The sequence below is a fragment of the Corvus kubaryi genome, unplaced genomic scaffold (genome assembly GCF_017639235.1).
Source record: "Corvus kubaryi isolate FWS band 111438036 unplaced genomic scaffold, C.kubaryi_AGA036_p1.0 137, whole genome shotgun sequence".
In the NCBI taxonomy this organism is placed as follows: Eukaryota; Metazoa; Chordata; class Aves; order Passeriformes; family Corvidae; genus Corvus; species Corvus kubaryi.
Genome location: NW_024580671.1, coordinates 18,737,718 through 18,755,895, shown reverse-complemented (window position 1 = coordinate 18,755,895; position 18,178 = coordinate 18,737,718). Strand labels below are relative to the sequence as shown.

The 18,178-nt window shown below is 40.0% G+C and overlaps 1 protein-coding gene across 1 annotated transcript in view; it reads right to left on the bottom strand.

Annotated features, from left to right (window-relative positions):
- Positions 1-1,058: 1,058 nt before the first annotated feature.
- Positions 1,059-18,178, bottom strand: part of CAV1 (caveolin 1) — a 19,502-nt gene continuing 2,382 nt past the window's right edge. Inside the window, 1 exon segment of the mRNA XM_042018077.1 lies at positions 1,059-3,390. Within this exon segment, the coding sequence (XP_041874011.1) occupies positions 3,049-3,390 (342 nt within the window). The 3' untranslated portion in view covers positions 1,059-3,048.

Here is an 18,178-nt window from a genome sequence, read left to right as displayed (position 1 = left end):
CACACAGCCAGACAGTTCACACTCCCTCAGCACTTGGGTACTCCATCTTGTTTGAAGTGCCCAGCTCCCCCATACTTACTCTTAGGAAAACAGTTCAAACTACATGGCAAAATCTATAAACTGGTGACTTGGAGGATGGAAGAGTGACCAATGACAGCCACAAAAGTTTTCTGGTAGGAGGAAAAACTGTATTGAGCCCACCTGAATGCACAGGTCCTGAGGCAGTTTATGACACCGACCTGTATCCAGCAGAGTGAGGCTGTCTACACCACATTTACAACCAAGAGAGGTTGTAACCACTGCCCAACACCTAATGTCTAACCCTCTACTTGACAAACCTGGATCTTGCTATGGGGCGTATCTTGGCTATGGTCCTAAGTGTTACTGCAGGAGCGTGGATATGAGATCCAGCCACAGCACAGCCCTGTGACCACTGCTCAGCGAAGCGCCAGGGACAGTACAATCACTGTGTGAATCTGCACATCTCTCCCATGAAGAGTCTTGGAGTCATGATAGTATAAACAGTTAAGCCTGAATATATCAAGCTCTTTGCAAAAGCAAGATATTTTTGAATAGTGAAGGTCTATTTGCTTTTCTTTCACATTACAACCTCCCTTTTATTTGTAAAATATTTTACATGTTCTCAAATAGTCCAATTGAACATAAAATTTGCGACCACTGGCCTATTAAGTGCTGCTAAATACACCATTCTGCTATTGGGAAACATATGATGGACTACATTTATTTGGTATCTGCCATTTGAACATTAAAATGCAGTCAATAGACTTGTAGGCCATTTGTACTAGCATGTTTTGTTGGGCTTTTGTGTAACAATGTGACAGGTATTGTGCAATAAACCCATAGAAATGAACTGTCCTGTCACAAGTTACGTCTGTACATGGCTGAATAAAAACTGTCATTCCCCTATTTCCATACATTAAATGTTAAGGCTAATGGGCTTTTATTAGGAAAACTCCTGTTTCCACTGGACTGACAAAGAAAGCTTTAAATAATTTTTGTCCACATGACTTTCAAGGAAAAAGAAGTCAGACAGGATCTACCATTAAGCATCTTTTTATTGTGGTCTTTAATGTACATGCAGAATTTTAAAAAAAGGTGTCAGTTATATCTGTAAGCTTATAACAATAATGTAAATGTTTGGATCAGCAATGTATTTGGATTAGGGACTAAGAACTCTAAGTGAACAGACAGCTTTCAGGATATACAGTTTATATGGTAAATCAAGAAGGTTTTCTTCAGAGTGATTTTCCTCATAAAAACATAAAATATTTCTTGTTTAAAATCTTGGTTGGTTTTAATATTGAAAATATCTATAATAGTACACTCTTCATTATGTACATAGAAAAAGACAAAACTATATCCATACCAGTGTCTGTTTTAAATGCAAATAGTAGTTAATAGCTTTGTAAATTTTTTGTGCACCCTCTCCCTTTTCCCTCCCCCACCCCCATTTAAAAATGCAGCATTTCCTAAAGTTTTCAATGCTTTGGCAGAAATAGAATGGAAGGCACTTCCATGTTAGATAAAGCAATATGTGAAATATCAGCACTAAATGAAAAAAGCTGTAGGTGTACCAGACAGCTCCATGTTCATCCCAAGGGCCAAATTTTGCACTCTTGCAGGTCAAGAACTGGTTTGCTAGAGATTCCAGCTGGAGCTGGCTCAGACCCCAGCTTGGTTTACAATAAGGCTGATTAGCCTAATAACTATTTTTACAAATGCTTCACACAAACCAATGAGGATGCAGAGGGCATCTCTGAACACAGTACTATCATGAGGGCAAAAAGCTCTTGCAGGTCACAGCATCAGAACATGTCGCAAAGGCCCTGCTACTGAGGCCTTCCACTTCGCAACACGGTAGTTTCACACAACACCCTCTGTTTAAGACTTCCTGATGTGGCAGCTCAGCTAAAAATGAACAAAGCAACACACAAATGTGAAGATTCTAAAGCATCTCTTGTGATGGATAAATTTAGACTCAGCAAAGCATCCTGAAAACAATCTGTGTGCTAGTGGCAGGCTGACTTCTGCTGATAGGGAAGTTTTGAAAGCTGTAGAAAAGTTTCTCACAGGGGCAGCTCCTCCCTGGCCTCTTGTGGCTTGTTTGGCACTCCTTCACTTTTCTTTTAACTCAGGATTATCTCTGGCATACCTGTGATACACATTTATATTAATATTTTGCAAAAATACCCCAGATGCCAGTGAGATAAGCACCTAAATGCTTGCTAAGGGATGTGTCATAAGCCACAGTCAGGAAAACATTTCCATTATGACCAATTTTAGCTTTCAACTGCAGTTTGCTTCTGCAATCCTAGCAAAGGTTGAGAAATAACTGGGTGCAAACTTCCAAGAGAGAATGAGACAAAAAGGCACCGACCAAAGCTTTTATGCGTCAATGTCTCCATTGACGAAACGTTACATTTTCAGGACACACGCTAGTTCAGTAATATGTTTACTTAACTAATTTATTCATACTGCACAATATCTGACCATGACTGTAAATAGCTGCAGTCAACTGACAATCCAATTGAAAAAGAACATTCTGCTAAAACCTGCCAGCTGGTCACGTTCATTCTGCTGCGATAGCTCTGCACTCTTCAGCCACAATAAAATGAATGGCTTTATAGTGTTGGAAAGCATTTTTGTCATTCTTCAGTATCACTGTGGATTTCACAAGGAATGAAGGGTAAGATAAAAAGGCATCCAACAACACTCCAATCTCTGACTTGAACAGCCAGCAAAATGATATGCAGCTGGCATGGAAGAACAGCCCTTTAAGGTTAGTTTAAAATGCAGACCAGAGCAGGGAAAAAAAAGGCAAAAGAAAGAAAGAAAAAAAAAAGGCAAGTAGTCCAGTAAGAATGAACAGTAGAAAAAGAAACTGAGCAAGTGATTCTTTGTTTTGGGCCAGTCCACCACCAGTTGCTGTATGTTGCTTTGGGAAACACAAAACTGGCACCAAAACACTCCAAACAACACAAAACTTTCACCCCCTTCCTAGGCTGATGGCTCTCCTTGAAACGTCCCTCAGATCTCTTTCCGTACTGTGGCTCGGATGCTGCTGAACACCTTGCCTATGGCCTCAAAGAGTGGGTCGCAGAACGTGTGGATGCAGATGGAATAGACACGGCTAATACACTGGATCTCAATCAGGTAGCTCCTTATGCACGGCACCACTGCCCAGATGTGCAGGAATGACAAAATGGCAAAGTAGATGCCCCAGATGAGAGCCATAGGAATACCAAAGATTGCCGACAGCAAACGATAAAACCAGTATTTCGTTACAGTGAAGGTGGTAAAACTGGCCTTCCAAATCCCATCAAAGCTGTGTGTTCCCTCTGGCTCAGCAATCACATCTTCAAAATCGATCTGCAGCAAAGAACACAAAGTCAGGTCAGTCAGACATTCGCAACAAGGGTGTCCTCCAGAAACACGTTCCTTGGAGAGCTATGGGCCCCTCTGCAAGAAAACATGAAGCATGTACTTCCTACATCCCAACATGATTCAACCTACTATAACCCACTATTGAAGTCATGAATCTTCGGTAACCTTTTCCCAGAGACTACCAGGGAGCCTCAATGATTAGCTCAAAATTAGATATCCAGCTTCTAGATGGAGTTTTCCACAAAACTGAATACATTTTCCTCATCTCCTACAGTCCTAAGGTATGCAGTGCCCTTATGGTCTACTTCAGGGATAAACCAGGTGAATAAAATCATGCTTCATAGTTTTGACTATTCATAAATCATTCAAAAAGTTACCTAAGGAAGCAGTGCATTCCAACAGGCATATTTTCGCACTCTGTTGAAATACTGAGCTGTTCAGGAAGCTTAACTGTCATAACATTTCTATAAGAAAATTAACAGAATTGCAATGATGCTTCAGCTCCATGTCACACAGACATGTTTGATATAACCCACAATACAGGATATTTAATTTAGTTACCACAACCAATTGTATAGGCACTGCAAACAACAGGAAAGAGAATATCACAACACTATTCCTCTGCAAGAAAATAAATGACTGTTTAAATCAGATGAAAGAAAAAAATAATTTGCATTCCTGGGACTGGATCCCAAAGTGTGATAATAATGCTGCCAAGAGTGAAGACTTACAGGAGCAAGGTAAGTGTGACATGGGCCAGCAGCCTCAGAAACTCAGGCAATAGTACCTTAGCATACTGGAAGGAGTGAATATATGTATACTCAATGTAAATATTGCTTATACTGTAAGAAAGGGCTCATGATCACTTCTTTTAATCTAAAATATACGTAATAATTGAAAAGAACTCATTCTTCTCTCCTGCTGAATCTTTTGTCACCTCCAGATGTCAGTTACTAACAAAGGGGAAAATATTATAAAACCACTGGACTTTCAAGCTTCTTAAACAAAAAAAGATCATTACAATCGAAAGTGTACAGTCTAGGCACAATCTATGGGAATGGCTGGAAAGTCCCTGAGAGAAAATTTCTGAATCATCTGTGATATCCAACATCCTGAATGCCTAACACCAGGCTGGTTCAATTGCACATATTCACGTTACTCTCTCTGCCCGTGCTTCTCTCTAGACATCCTGTCATGCAAACTACAAACCTCCTCTTTTTCTGCTACTCTCAACTAGGTTCTAGTGATCTGAAAGTAATTCTTTGGGATGGGTATTCATCATCATCATCACCATCACACCTAAAGGTAGCATTTGGGTTGGAACTTCATCTCCACAGAAACCTATGGCAGACTGCATTGGTGGAGTATATTTTCTTTTTGGAATACATAAGCAAGCATACTTATACAAACTGTTTCTGCAGCTATTCAAAAGCAAACTTTTATTGTAGCTACATCCTGCATTAGCTCATTTTCAATGTGAATGGGTGTTCTTGGCTTATTATCAACATTTTCCTTGAAATCAGATAATAAAAATATCCAGATGATGGCAAAACCCAGGATGATGACAGCAAAAGAAAGTTTCTTCTCAAAAATATTACTACATAAGGACTACATGGACAGCCCTCTTATTCTAAAATTTTTGGCAATTTATTGCATGGTTCCCACAAGCTGATGCTGTAACCCTTGGCAAAGGCCATCATAGAAGTTCAAAGCATCGAGCACTAGTCAGTGTCACACCTAAAGTCCTTTCATTCAGTTCAGTTGTAGTGGAGTCCATCTCGTATTTTTTCAACTGGCTGATAAGGGAAATATTAGATCTCATAAGGAAAATAATTTTGCATTGAACTCCATCAGCCTTTTCATGGTTGCATCTTTAGTTTAGCCAAGTGAGACCTATTTTTATCAGAAATGCATTTTTTTGGCATGCAAAATGAAACCATAATTTATTCTGAACTTTCTAGAATTTTTAAAATATATAGTACAACTGGCTCATAATTTAATTCCTTTCACAATAATTCATTGTAATGAAATGGAAAATGGAAGCCAATAAACTCACTGGTTTTCAAATGAAATAGTAAATTTTCTGTAATTGTGATTGTCAGTAACTAATATGTTTAGCTTGTTGTGTTCAACAAAATATCCATGGAGAACTGGGGAACTGACAGAAGAATCATGCCATATAACATTTCCAGATGGACAGCCCTGTCCTCATTCCAGGAGATGATGCTAGTAATATTAGAACATTTATGATAGATCTTTGGTCAGGATTTCCCAGCTCAAGTCATACACAGTTGTCCTAAAAGTACTCAGGAATAAATCTGTCTGTGAGATAACAGCGATGTACTCATGACACCAGTAATTATCAAGAGGTTACTTTCTTGGAGCAATTTCAACAGCTCTCAGAATGTTTCTACCAATGCACAGAACTAGAAGAGATGGCCCTGTAGGAATGATAGCTGATGTCACAGTACTATGTCTTTGCCCATTTCATTATTCAAGGCCCGTGTCACATTATTCCAGTTTGAATAAAGGAACTTGTGAGTGAGAAGACAGAAAAATGGTCTGAAAACTCAAACTCTTAGCTGAATACAGTGTTAAAATGAAGCTGTTATCTTCCTAAAAGCTGTAAGAACATTATGAAACTATGTACATGCCAAGAAAGTCCAGCTACGCCTGGCATGTGAGCCTCTGTGGTGCTGTCCAAAACCAGACTTACCTGCAGCAGTGTCTAAATAAAGATAGGCAAGGAGTTGAGGTAATCTGGGCTCTTCTACTTCTCATAAGCTAACAGACCACTGCCTGGGAAACACTATTTATTTCACTTTCCAAGCAGTACAGGAGGTAAGTCCTTATGCTGTAGGAACGGAGCTATCACTCAGATTCTTCCTGCACTAAACCATGAAGGATCCTGATTTTAACTTGTAGGGATCAGTTCTTCACAGGCTGCAGGAGGAACAGGTGACTGGATGCATTTTGCCTTGCTGTGGGTTACATTTACATCACTCGGATTACTCGCTCCCTCCTCAGTCCCTTACTACTCTCCTCTGGTTTATAGCTCAGGAGCACTCACTGACGGTGAGTGTCATCAGACTGATAAAGGGAGTCCAACTGAACTAACTAAAGTAAAAATAGGACTGATAGGAGAAAGAGAAGTGCCCAGAAATATGATCCTACAGAAGAAAGACGCTCTCATTTCTGGTAATGAATCTGCCTTGCAAGTATAAGACAACATTTTTAGGATATTGTTCTCAAGGTTGCTTTTGCCAAAGCATCATGTGCATGTAGATCTGTGAACTCCTGTTTTGTCTACATAAAGGCTTTCTTAGGTTAGGCACAAGTCTTGTTCAGCAGATTGCATGCTCATCGTGTAGTTTGTTTCTCCAGAGCTGTCAGGGTGTGCTGTGAAATCACATTGAGGCAGTTGCCAAGCTGGTGAAAATACATGCATGCTCACTTGCGACAGGAGAGAAGTACAGGAAATTTAGTTTGACCCTCTAAAGGATGCTAATAACTCACTCTAGCCTTCTGTTTCAGACTAAACTATTCAACACTATCAACTCCTGTTCCATGCCTACAATGCACTTCCTGACTTCAGCTATTCTTTGTTTCCTACTATTCAGTTTGGTAAAGCCAGTTTTTATATTGCTTGAAGCTTTTGTCTGATTCTGCTATGAGAATTAATGCAGCTTCTTTTGCTCTGCACATGTTTATTAAACTATCAGGAAATTAAGGAACCTGCTTTGATTCTAAAATAGATTTATTTACAAGAAAGGAAATGGTATGGGATTTATTTACAAGACTTATTTACAAGAGAGGGAGAATGTCTATCTAAAGATCAGAACTATTAAGTAAAAAAGCTTAACAGTGTGAAGTTATCATCTGACTCAATAATATATGCCACATGTATGAAATTAGTTGACCTGCTGACTTTGTCACTTCAAGTCCCTAGGTATCAAAAGCTGACAGGCTGGAAAGGTATACTAAATGCCAGCCTCAAATCATCTACTTATCAGCTGTGCTTCTTAGAAGTTTGCTCTCTTGTATATAACAAGCAATGAGAATGCCTACATTTTTGAGTCCCTTCAGTATCTCTTGGAGTCGGTAAAAGGATGCTTAGATCCTTGCTGTATCTCTCTTGATTGATCACTGATGTATCCAGCCAGGCACACCACATGAAAAATGTGAACTGTCCCACTGATGTCCATACGCTTACATGCTCTGCCAGACCACAGCTCAAGTCTAGGCTGAATGTGTACAGGAAAGAGTCATAAGCTAGTTTTCTTTACATTTTTATGCACAGAGTGTGGAAACTGTCTTTACTGCTTACCCTGGGCTGTTTTTAAACAGGCTTTCCCCGACTCCAAGACCGTAAGGAAAATATTGTTTCACTGTATTAAATCGTGTCTTTGCAAGACTTGAAGCAGATATGGTGGGGTTTTTTGTTGTAATAAATGCAATTTGTAAAATTCCCAAATATATTCAATGTCCTTTAAAGAAACATTCAACATAAGAAAATGTATGAAAATGACAAGCCTTTCTATGGCATGGGTCACATTTGGGAGGTGATACTGCACAGACAGGTGCAACACTGTCCTTATGTTGGAGAAGGCTGTGGTGTGTATTATTAAAAAAAAGAAAGCATGTGAGCTTATGAGATTATTATTAGCTTTGTACTTCCACATACTGTCTAGAACTTAAAAATTGCCAGTTACAGTGCCTGGAGAGGAAAGGCATCACAGCAGCTGAAAACAAAGTTAAGCAAACTCACAACCTTTCTATTAAATCACTGATGCCAGTTAAACATTTACGTATTTCCTTGATCATTTGGAGTACCACATTACCACATATGCTGATGCTTGTCCTGACCACTGCCACACTTTAACAGAAATTGATGAAAAAGTTTATACTCTTTCTACTGAATCTGCAGGAAAGAGGATGGGGAGGTGTTGGGACTTACAGGAGAAAAGCTGCTCTTCTCCCTTCCCTCCCAGACACCCAGAGACTCATTCCCCCTTTTAAGAGCACTCTGTTATCTCCATTTGGCAAATGTTTACCTGTAGTTATGTAGGGAAGCTGGTAATTTGTTCCTGAAAACATAGAGCTTCATGATTCCTAGATGGTCTGCTTCCTCACTAATCAGGTTTCAACAGCAAACATTAGGTGATCTCAGGTGTTTACTAAAGCCAAAACTCATTCTGTTCCACAGTATTTATACAAACCTCAAGCTAAAGCATGGGTGACTACAAAATGGCAACACCTAGCAGTGTTCTGTTCCATCACAAGACAAGAAATCTCCTTGAATCTTGATATTGGTGGGAAGCATCTAATGAGGGAACCCCAAGACTCCCTCCAGACTGAGCTGCAGCATGATTAGGCTTTGCCTGTCAACCTTGAACTCTGTCTTCAGAGCACACTGATCTTCTGGGGACTGGCTGGATCACAAGGCACAACAGTTACTCCTTTGGAAAAAAAAAAAAAGAAAAAAGAAAAAAAAAAAAAAAAAAAGCCATGACTGCAGAGGGCTAGGACCAGAGCTGTTGTGTAAGGTGTGTTACGTGCAGAAAAATGACAAACAAGTATTTCCAAAGTGAACAAAAGCCTAAACAAGCAAGCAGAACTGCTGCACCCCAGTTACTTGTACAAACTGACCAATGAATTTGCTTTACCTTTCCTGTCTCCCTGTGCCTGCTTTCCACAATACAGCAAGAAAAGTGTTCTGCTGGCAGATCTCTTAATGGAAACAGTGAATCTTTCCTGAGTGCTACACATTATGACAGAAAAGCAAACAATGCTTTAACAAACAAGGATATTCATGTTGAAAAGTAGAATTGAAGGACTGCACTCTTCTAGCCAGAGAAGAAAACCAGTCTGGTCAGGAGTGACTCCTACTGCATGTACAACAAATACTCAGATGCATTATGAAAATGTGTAAATGATGCCATGACTTAGAAAAGGGGGGTGACTGCACATCACCATTTCGCAAACTGAAAATCATAGAAAAAAACAAAAAAAAAATTTGTTACTAATTACTGAGAGAACAACCTCCTGCTCCCTGCCCATGCTGATTACACACCAGAAAAGCCCTGCTGATGGGCTTTGTTTCATCAGATGGGCAGGCTCACCAAAATCTGCAGAAGTGCTCGTGAGAAAAATGCGATTGATGCCAATGGGTCAGCACTGTAGCAACCAGCTGTTCTCCAGAGACCTCCTCCTGAAGCACTTGCCCATCCTGTTCCTATACAGGCTGGCAGAAGGAAAGACAAGCAGCTTCAAGGAAAGATCTGCAATCCTCTGCAACACAGCAAAACTTCCTGTGCAGGTGGGGATACTGTGTCAGCCAGTTCCTTGACAAATGTCTTGAAGTTGTTGAAGTAAGCAGTCAGAAAATAAAATTACTGTTTTCCTCCCTGGAAACTGGGCTGCTGGGAGGTTATTGCAGCTTTCCTAAAAAGAAACTCTTCAGAAGCTTTCTTTGTTGTTATTATTTGGTTCATGTTCCACAGTTCCTTGTTTGATACAGCTATTTTAGCAAAGAACCCTAATACATATATGCATATTCACATATGTCTGTCCATATGTCTGTTTAAGAGGTGTATTTATGAACATGAACACCAATGTGAAGTTTTGACTACACTAAACAGGATTTTTTTCTTTTATTTCAGTGGGTCCTGGAATTAAGCTGAATCCAAAAACCGTAATAAAAGTAAAGACATAATGTAAACTGATTTTGTATTTTAAAATGTATTTTATTTTATAAATATAACTATGATAGATTTATGTTTTATTATTGTATGCTTATATGCTATTAAGGTAATAAACTGCTATTAAGTATAACTTTTTAGAAGTTTGTCTAGCTTCATCGCTCCTAAATTTAGGCACTAATGCAAAGTAGAAATATAGTGACCTCAGACTCTTTAGTAGTGCATGGAGAGATACGGACCTTTGGAGGTTTAGATCTGGAAACTACTTTTTCCTCTTTATAGTTTGTGAAGGAAGTCTAAGGAGAGGAGACTCCTGGTATATACTCAGGAGACTCCTGATTTATACTACCAATAAACACACTCCTGTTAGCTGCTGCAATTCTTTTTTGCACATCTGTATAACTTGTTTTCACCTTTTCCCTCATTTCTACCTGAACAATGCTACATGCTGACCATGAGTGTGCAGTGATGCCCAGCTGCCTCTCTTTTCCTTTAAGAAAAACCTTGCCCCTGCACTTGTACAGTTAGAAGATTGTCTTTCTTAGGGAAGATCTTAAGTTACTGATCCTTAAACATAAGGTGTTTCTTTAGTATTTAATAAAAATAAAGGTATTTTATAGTTCTGCTCTTGTCATAAACTGCATGAGAACAGTGATGGGATTGAGTGCACCCTCAGCAAGTTTGCTGATGACACCAAGCTGTGTGGTGAGGCTGACACACTGGAGGAAAGGGATGCCTTGACAGGCTTGAGAGCTGGGCACATGTGAACCTCATGAAGTTCAACAAGGCCAAGTGAAAGGTCCTACACCTGGGTGAGGGCAGTCCCAAGCACAAATACAGGCTGGGTGTTGACTAGATTAAGAGTAGCCCTGCAGAGAGGGACTTGGAGATGTCAGCTGATGAGCAGCTCAGTATGATCTGGCTTGCAGCTTGGAAAGCTGACAGCACCCTGGGCTGCATCAAAAGGAACAAGTTGAGGAAGGTGATCTCTGCTCTCATGAGTCCCCACCTGGAGTACTGTGTTCAGCTCTGGGGCCTCTAAGATAAGAACATGGGCCTGTTGGAGTGAATCCAGAGGAAAGCCAAAAAGATGATTAGAGGGCTGGAGCACATCCTCTGTGAAGACAGGCTAAGAGACTTGTGGTTGTTCAGTCTAGAGAAGAGAAGGCTCTTAGAGCAGTACATAAAGTGGGCTATAGAGGGACTTTTTACAAGGTCATGTAGTGATAGGACAAGGGGGAATGGTTTTAAACTGAAAGAGACTAGGTTTAGATTAGATATGAGGAAGAATTTCCTGAGAGGCACTGGAACAGGTTTCCCAGAGAATTTGCAGATGCCCCATCCCTGGAAGTGTTCAAGGCCAGGCTGAGGGGGCTTTGAGCAACCTGATCTAGTGAGTGGCATCCCAACCCATGGCAGGGGGCTGGAACTGGATGATCCTTAAGGTCCCTTCCAAGCCAAACCTTTCTATGATACAAGAACTTGGACTTGATAAAACAGTTGATGCCTTTATGGCTGAGGTCTACGGGAGATAGATCCCTGATGTTGAGGGAAAACTGATTATTTTTTGTAGCATCTGTTTGAATTCCAAGAACAGATTTCAAAGTTGACAGAGGAAATGTTGCAATCTTTCTATGAGACTCCCTTAGGCTTTTCTGGAACTCAGAATATAAATTCAGCACAGCAGGAGTTTGGACAGAGAATGTGGTGCTTTCACCTTCAGCTGTGAGAATGTCTTCTCACTTATCTATGAAGTTGAATTTATCAGCTCCTATTTGTTTAACTACAAACAAAATCCACCTTTGTACAGCCCCACTAACATCTAGAGCACAGCTCCTTCATCTTGACTAAAATCATATTTTATCAAATCATTAAAATGGGGGACAGTGGCACTGAAATTATTTTTTCTTTTGATTGCTAATCTGATGATTTCTGAAAAGAATGATATTGCATAAGGTTCAAATTTTTTTCTGAAACTATCAGAAAACACTTTCCTAAGAAATCTGTCAAGAAAATATAAAGAGACTAATGGGGTAAACCCTGCCTCCCCAATAAATCAAATGAAATTAAATGATGTAATTTCTTTTTCATGTTCAAAATAACCAACCCTTTTAAGTCCAAAATGGGTTTTATTACTGTCATTTGTCTGGAAAAGAAATATGGTAGTTCTGGATCAAAAAGCTCAGAAAATCAATTGCTGATGTAAACTTCATCCTGCAGTCTATGGAAAGGGTATTTGAGAGCTGTGGGAAATACAAACTTATCTTAGTTTAGAACTATCGGTCTTCAGTTTTTCAGAAATCATACATGTTACAGAGTCACCCAAGTTCATTTGTATTTTCTTCCTTCTGTTGCCTAAAATACAACCAAGATCAAATTTCCTCACTGGGGACCCCACTGTCAGACCATTCTACTGTACACAGTTATCCCTTTTTCCCCTGGAGAGTTTTGCATTTCAGTATTTTCTGTTTGTTTTAGATATCCATACCCTATGCAACAGAAGACAGTGTTTCTGTCCACATAGCGGGCTAAAAATTCTACAATCAATTCAAATTGTTCTTAATATTTTCTAACATATGATTGGAATTCTGTTGAAGGTATTGGAATTGAAAAGTATTTGCCTCTTCTGAATCTGAAATAGTGTCCAATAAATTCTAACAAAAGAAACAGCCATGCTGAATCATTTGCTCTGCCCCTATGGCCATCAAATTAACATTTTTTTATGGAATTATGAGTCATGTTCATCATGCTAAGCAAGAAGGCTGTACATAAGGCTTTAATAATACCATGAGTTTAAATGCAAACACATTTTTTTGAGAAAGAAGCTTTCATTAGAACAGATGCCATTATTAGCTATAATCCAGAAATTCCATGTCTGAGAACTCCTAAATAATGTGCAAGAAAACTATTTTTCAGAACTCTTAAAATCTCGCTCAGACCTTGTATAAACTGGCATTCATAATGACTTGAGTTTTTAATCTCTTACTCCTAGACTAGCCTTGGAAGAAATATTTGAAACAAAACTGGATCATGTGGGTAGCCAAAGTCAAACATTTGAATTTTCTTGCATTTTAAATCTAAACCCCATAGCTTGTTAATAGGACAGTCACAGAACCATTTCATTTAATCAGTTGTTATGCACATGTAAGGTGTCATGTCTAAGCCACAAGTATTAGCAATTGAGAGGAACATGACCTCTGAGAGCACTGCTTCTCCTGTCCTATGGTTAGGGTTAAATGCTGTGATGTGAATCTGCCTCCAGAGGCATCTCACTTTGATCACTGCCAACTAAAAGAGCCCAGATGACAAACTTGGATTAGAACACATACACACACATATTTGTGTATCTATGTATTTATACAGATGTTTTTAAACTTAAACATTTATTTATGTTCTCATGACTTTTAAAAATATCTAAAAACAAAGAAAAGGGGTCTGCATTAAATTTCACTTAATTCCTTATTTCAGAAATGGCACCTGATTGAGCTCTGCTTTTCTCTCATTTTACTGTGTTGAAGAGCAGAACTGCATTCCTCTCAGGCTGATACTTGTCACATCCGAGTGACAGCCCATCTTAGGTGTCCCATCCAAAAGGAGCAGGGGGTGACACCTGCTTTCCTTCCAGGAGGTTCTCAGGTGTGGGGATGGGAAGTGCTCTGACCAGTCATCTTTCTGCACATTTTACACTATGCTCAGTGCAACAGGGAGGGACCTTAATCATAAAAGATTGCATAAAATGTAAACTGCTTTTGAAAAACCCTCTCTTTTCATTACGAGGCAGAAACTGTAAATAGCTTTAAAATACCTGAGTAATACTTTCCTCCCTAATGAGTACATAAGGGTATTACAGTATTTGTCAACATCTGACTAAAAATTCCAGACTTTTCCTTGCAGTAAGCTGAATTGCCCTTAACTGCATTATTTTTAAGTGGAAGGCATGAATACATAACCTTTTAAAACATGGCACAAAAGCTCTGCATCCTCACATCTATAGCCAATTCCAACTGGAATTTTTTTTCCAGAGCAAAAAGGACTACTGTACAACAAACAGCAGATAGACATCACTTGTTTAAAACAGAATAATTACGTTCTGGATGGTAGACCAGGCACTGGCCTTTCTCCCTGGCACATCACTGTAGGAAAAAACCTGTAAGCTGGCTGCAGATGTGACTGCACAGTTGGTCCTTACTAGTCCCAGAGGATTAGACTTTGCAGGGTTGGCTGCAAGGTCCGTCCCCATTCTCAGCAAGGAGCGGCGAAGTTACTGAGAAGAGCAATCTGTAGGAGAACTGGCTCCCTCCTCTGTGTTTTCCAAATTCAGTAAACTCTGTGCAGACTTGACCACAGATATGTTGAGAAAGTTTGAACTCTAGAACTCAAAGGCTGCAATTTAGCTGTACTCTGAAAAACACAAATACTGTGTTGGGAAACAAGAAGAGCAAAGCCTGAATTTCAGGCACCTTCATGTGAGTCCTGGGTCATTGGGGAATGCATCAGAGAAAAAAGCAATAAGCTTTCCACCCTGTTTGTTGTGTCTCATCACAAATAAAACCTGCAGGACACAAGTCCAAGAGCAGAACTGTCTGGTGAAGGACGCATGAAACAGATAAAACTATGGCAAACCACCTGTATAATCACCAGCATGACTCCTGGAGAGCTCTCACATGCACAGAGGCTGTTTCTCCCTTGCTAGATTCCCTCCTTGCCTCTGGCCTGGCTAGCCACCTTCACAAGCCAGTGCTTGAAGGAATGGAACCACTAGTGCACATTCTCCTGCTGTCTAGGTGATGTATGAGGACAGTTGTTTGAGGAAAATCTTTCCTTTCCCGTCTCCACTGAAAAAATTGGAACAAAAAGGAAATTCTGGTGATTTTTACTAGATTGTGCTTCCTCCAGTGCAGAGCTGTCACTTCCACTGCCTGAATACCTCAGGTTCCATAAGGCCTTGCTCACATCCATCTCTGTACAGAAATCCAGTCATTTGCCCCATTTTTCTGGAATCCTCCCAGCACTTAGCTTCCACTTGGTGGTTAATTCAAAGACAAAACCATAAGCAAAGTCACCAACAGCTTTGATGCAAAGCTGCTCCACGTGTCTAGTTTTCATAAAAGGATCTTTTATAAAAGGGTTTCTCCCCCTTGCCTGGATCCCAACCCTAATGCTGCCTGCACCATGCATCTGCTGCAGGGGAAGCTGTGCAGATGCTCTCTGCTGCAAATGAAGGGAACGTGTCTCTCGCTTCTCACAAGAGAAGGTTATTTTTAAAATGTGCTATGGGAAGTATTTGAATACAGACAACACTGAGGCCTTTTAGAGAGCTGCTTACAGAGCAGATTCCTCATTCTCTGTCTAATCATTTCTATTTCATGGCTGACTGATTTGTCCCCAGTTTCCATGCTGTTGTGCCTCATAGTCAAGTGGCAAGAAATGCATAAAATGCTGGGTAAAAAGCAAATGGTTCTGAATCTAGAAAAATGCAATGGCTCTAAACAAATTTGAGCTCAGCCTGAGCCATACTTCTGGCATTACAGAACTCCTACTTTTTTTTTTTTGGTCTGACTTTTAGTACCTGACTAAGACTGGTGTCTCCCTCAGTTATACAAGTGTATCTTTTACACTCTGCCTGGATATTTACAGCAAAAGTAAGAAAGGCAGATACATATTAGAAGGGGACTAGAGACTGATGGCTACGGCAGGAACTGAATTTGTGTATTTTCACCCCAACTCAAGCCTGTCGCCTAGGTACTGGGTCTGAATTTTATTGCTATGTCTAATGGACTGAATCTGAACACAGGGTCCAAATAAATGCAAATTGTGGCAAAATTCCTCTCTCTACTTTGCAGGTTAGACTATCTATGAAATACTTAAAATCAAAGTTATTTATCCTTGTAACAAAACAGAAAATGTTGCTTTACAATGCCATTTCGTACAAACACTGCTGGTTTTATGACGTAAAATGGATCCTGTCTGGCTAAAATCAAATTCATTTTGGTATATTCCTATGTCTTGATGTGACTATGTTCACTACCAGGAGCTCACTTGCTGACACAGAGACAGTACTGGTATTCTGGCTGTTTGCTGTTTTTCAATGACTGTGTTGGTCCACAATTATTTCAAAAGGACAAACTGAAAAGTTTTTTTTTCCATTCCTATACTTATTATTTTCCAAGTTTATTTTAGAAGACTGAATGTAACAAACTTCCTTAATCCTTGCCTCTGTGGGAGGCAGAGAGGGCAGGATGGGCTTAGTATGTTTCAGCTTCCTTTAAGTCCATTACAGGTTTTTTTCTGTCAGTGGTCTCACTTTTCCTAGCAGGGTCGTTCTTGCACAAGGTTTGGTTTGTGGACATCAGGATTCTGACTTGCTTGGGGGCTACGACTCATCCTCAGAAGGTCTGGTTGCTTTGGGGACTTCTTCTGTTGATGTACGCAATAAACTGTGACGCGGCGCCGTTCGTGAGCTCTTGCATTCCCTGTCTACTCAGCTGCTCCTCCATGGGTAGCAGAAAAAAGAATTCTTCTCTCCTTTTTAAAATCAACCATTCTAAAGGCAGTTTTGTACCATTAGGTACACAGATGATTTTTTCTAAACAAGTAACAATTTTATGCCTTTTCTTTATATATGGCTCCTTAAAGATACAGGCTGCTGTGAGGGATAATTCTCAGCATGGATCCAACAATATGACCATGGCTGGTCATATTCAGCACCTCCAAATTACGTTGAAGTCTTGAATTTGGATTTACTTGTGACCTTGTTAAATTGTCTGCACATGACATGAATCATTTTACAGATACACATTCAGGAACCAGAGTTCACCCTCTTGATTCTCTGGAAACAATACAGTATTTTTCTTTTTCTATAACGGGTCTTCGTTACAACAAACATGGTGAACTGCACACACTCTTGACACTGCTGGCCACTAAGCAAGACAGTTAGTGGCTTAGTCACCCACTATGAGTGGGCGGTTCCCATTTTTCCTAGGGTCTGACAAACCCAGACTTGCACCATCAGTTTTCACATTGCGGTGGTGTATTCCCCTCTCCTTCTTTCCAGGCTGCAGTGTGATCTGAGAAATGCTTGCTAGGCCTTGGCTTTGAAAACACCACCTGGGCTCAGCTCTTTCTGAGCTTATCAGAAACACTGTCCACTCCCAGGAATTGCTAACAAGCTCCTGTTTTCCTTATGACCAGCTTTGAAAAATATTCCTCCTGCCTGAATGGCACAACATCCCTGGTCCCACACTTTCAGAGAAAGTGCCTACCCAAACTGTGGCCAGTATGAAACATTGTTATGACTAAAGCCCACTCTCTTGTGACCCTATAAACAGCGGCCCAAAATGGGGCCCTTTGAGCTCTCCTGGACTGCAGCGAGCTGGGACCAGCATCTCCCTCTGAGTGGGACACCTCTCAGAGCCAGCAAACGCTCAGGTTTGCTATACCTGGAGGATCACCAAAACAAGACATATCCTGGGCCAACACCCACACTCCTCAAGGCCTGATCCTTTGCCTGTCAGGAGATGCAAAAGCATCTGAAGTGAGTATTTCACTGACCTCTGGCGGGAATTTTTCACAGGTACCTTGCTTGCACTGACTGCTCCTGTCTATGTGCACGCCCCTGTGCATATCCTATAGCAAATTTGAGAGAAATACTGCTTTTTTAGATGCTTAAGTACCTTGGGTATCTAAGTAATTTAGGCTTCTGAGTAAGGTTAAGTTATAGTTATAAACTTACTTAAATGCTGCTAAGTATTGTTCTTTTGCTAAGTTGTTAAACATAAGTTATAAGCTAAGTTAAGTGTTGCTAAGTGTTGTTCTTTTGCTGAGTTGCTACGTATAACTTCAAAGTTAAAAGTTAGGTTAAATGCTCTTCAGTGTTATTCTTGATTAAATTGTTAAGTTATAAATTAAGTTTAAGCTACAAGTTAGGTATAAGTTAAGTGTTTTTCCTATGTTAAATTGTTAGCCTTAAGGTATAAGTTAAAGTACTGTTAAGTTGGAGCATTGGTAAGCTTTTAGGCCCTGTTCCTTTTTATCCTTGCCAGCACTGTCTTTTGTCACACATACACCTAAAC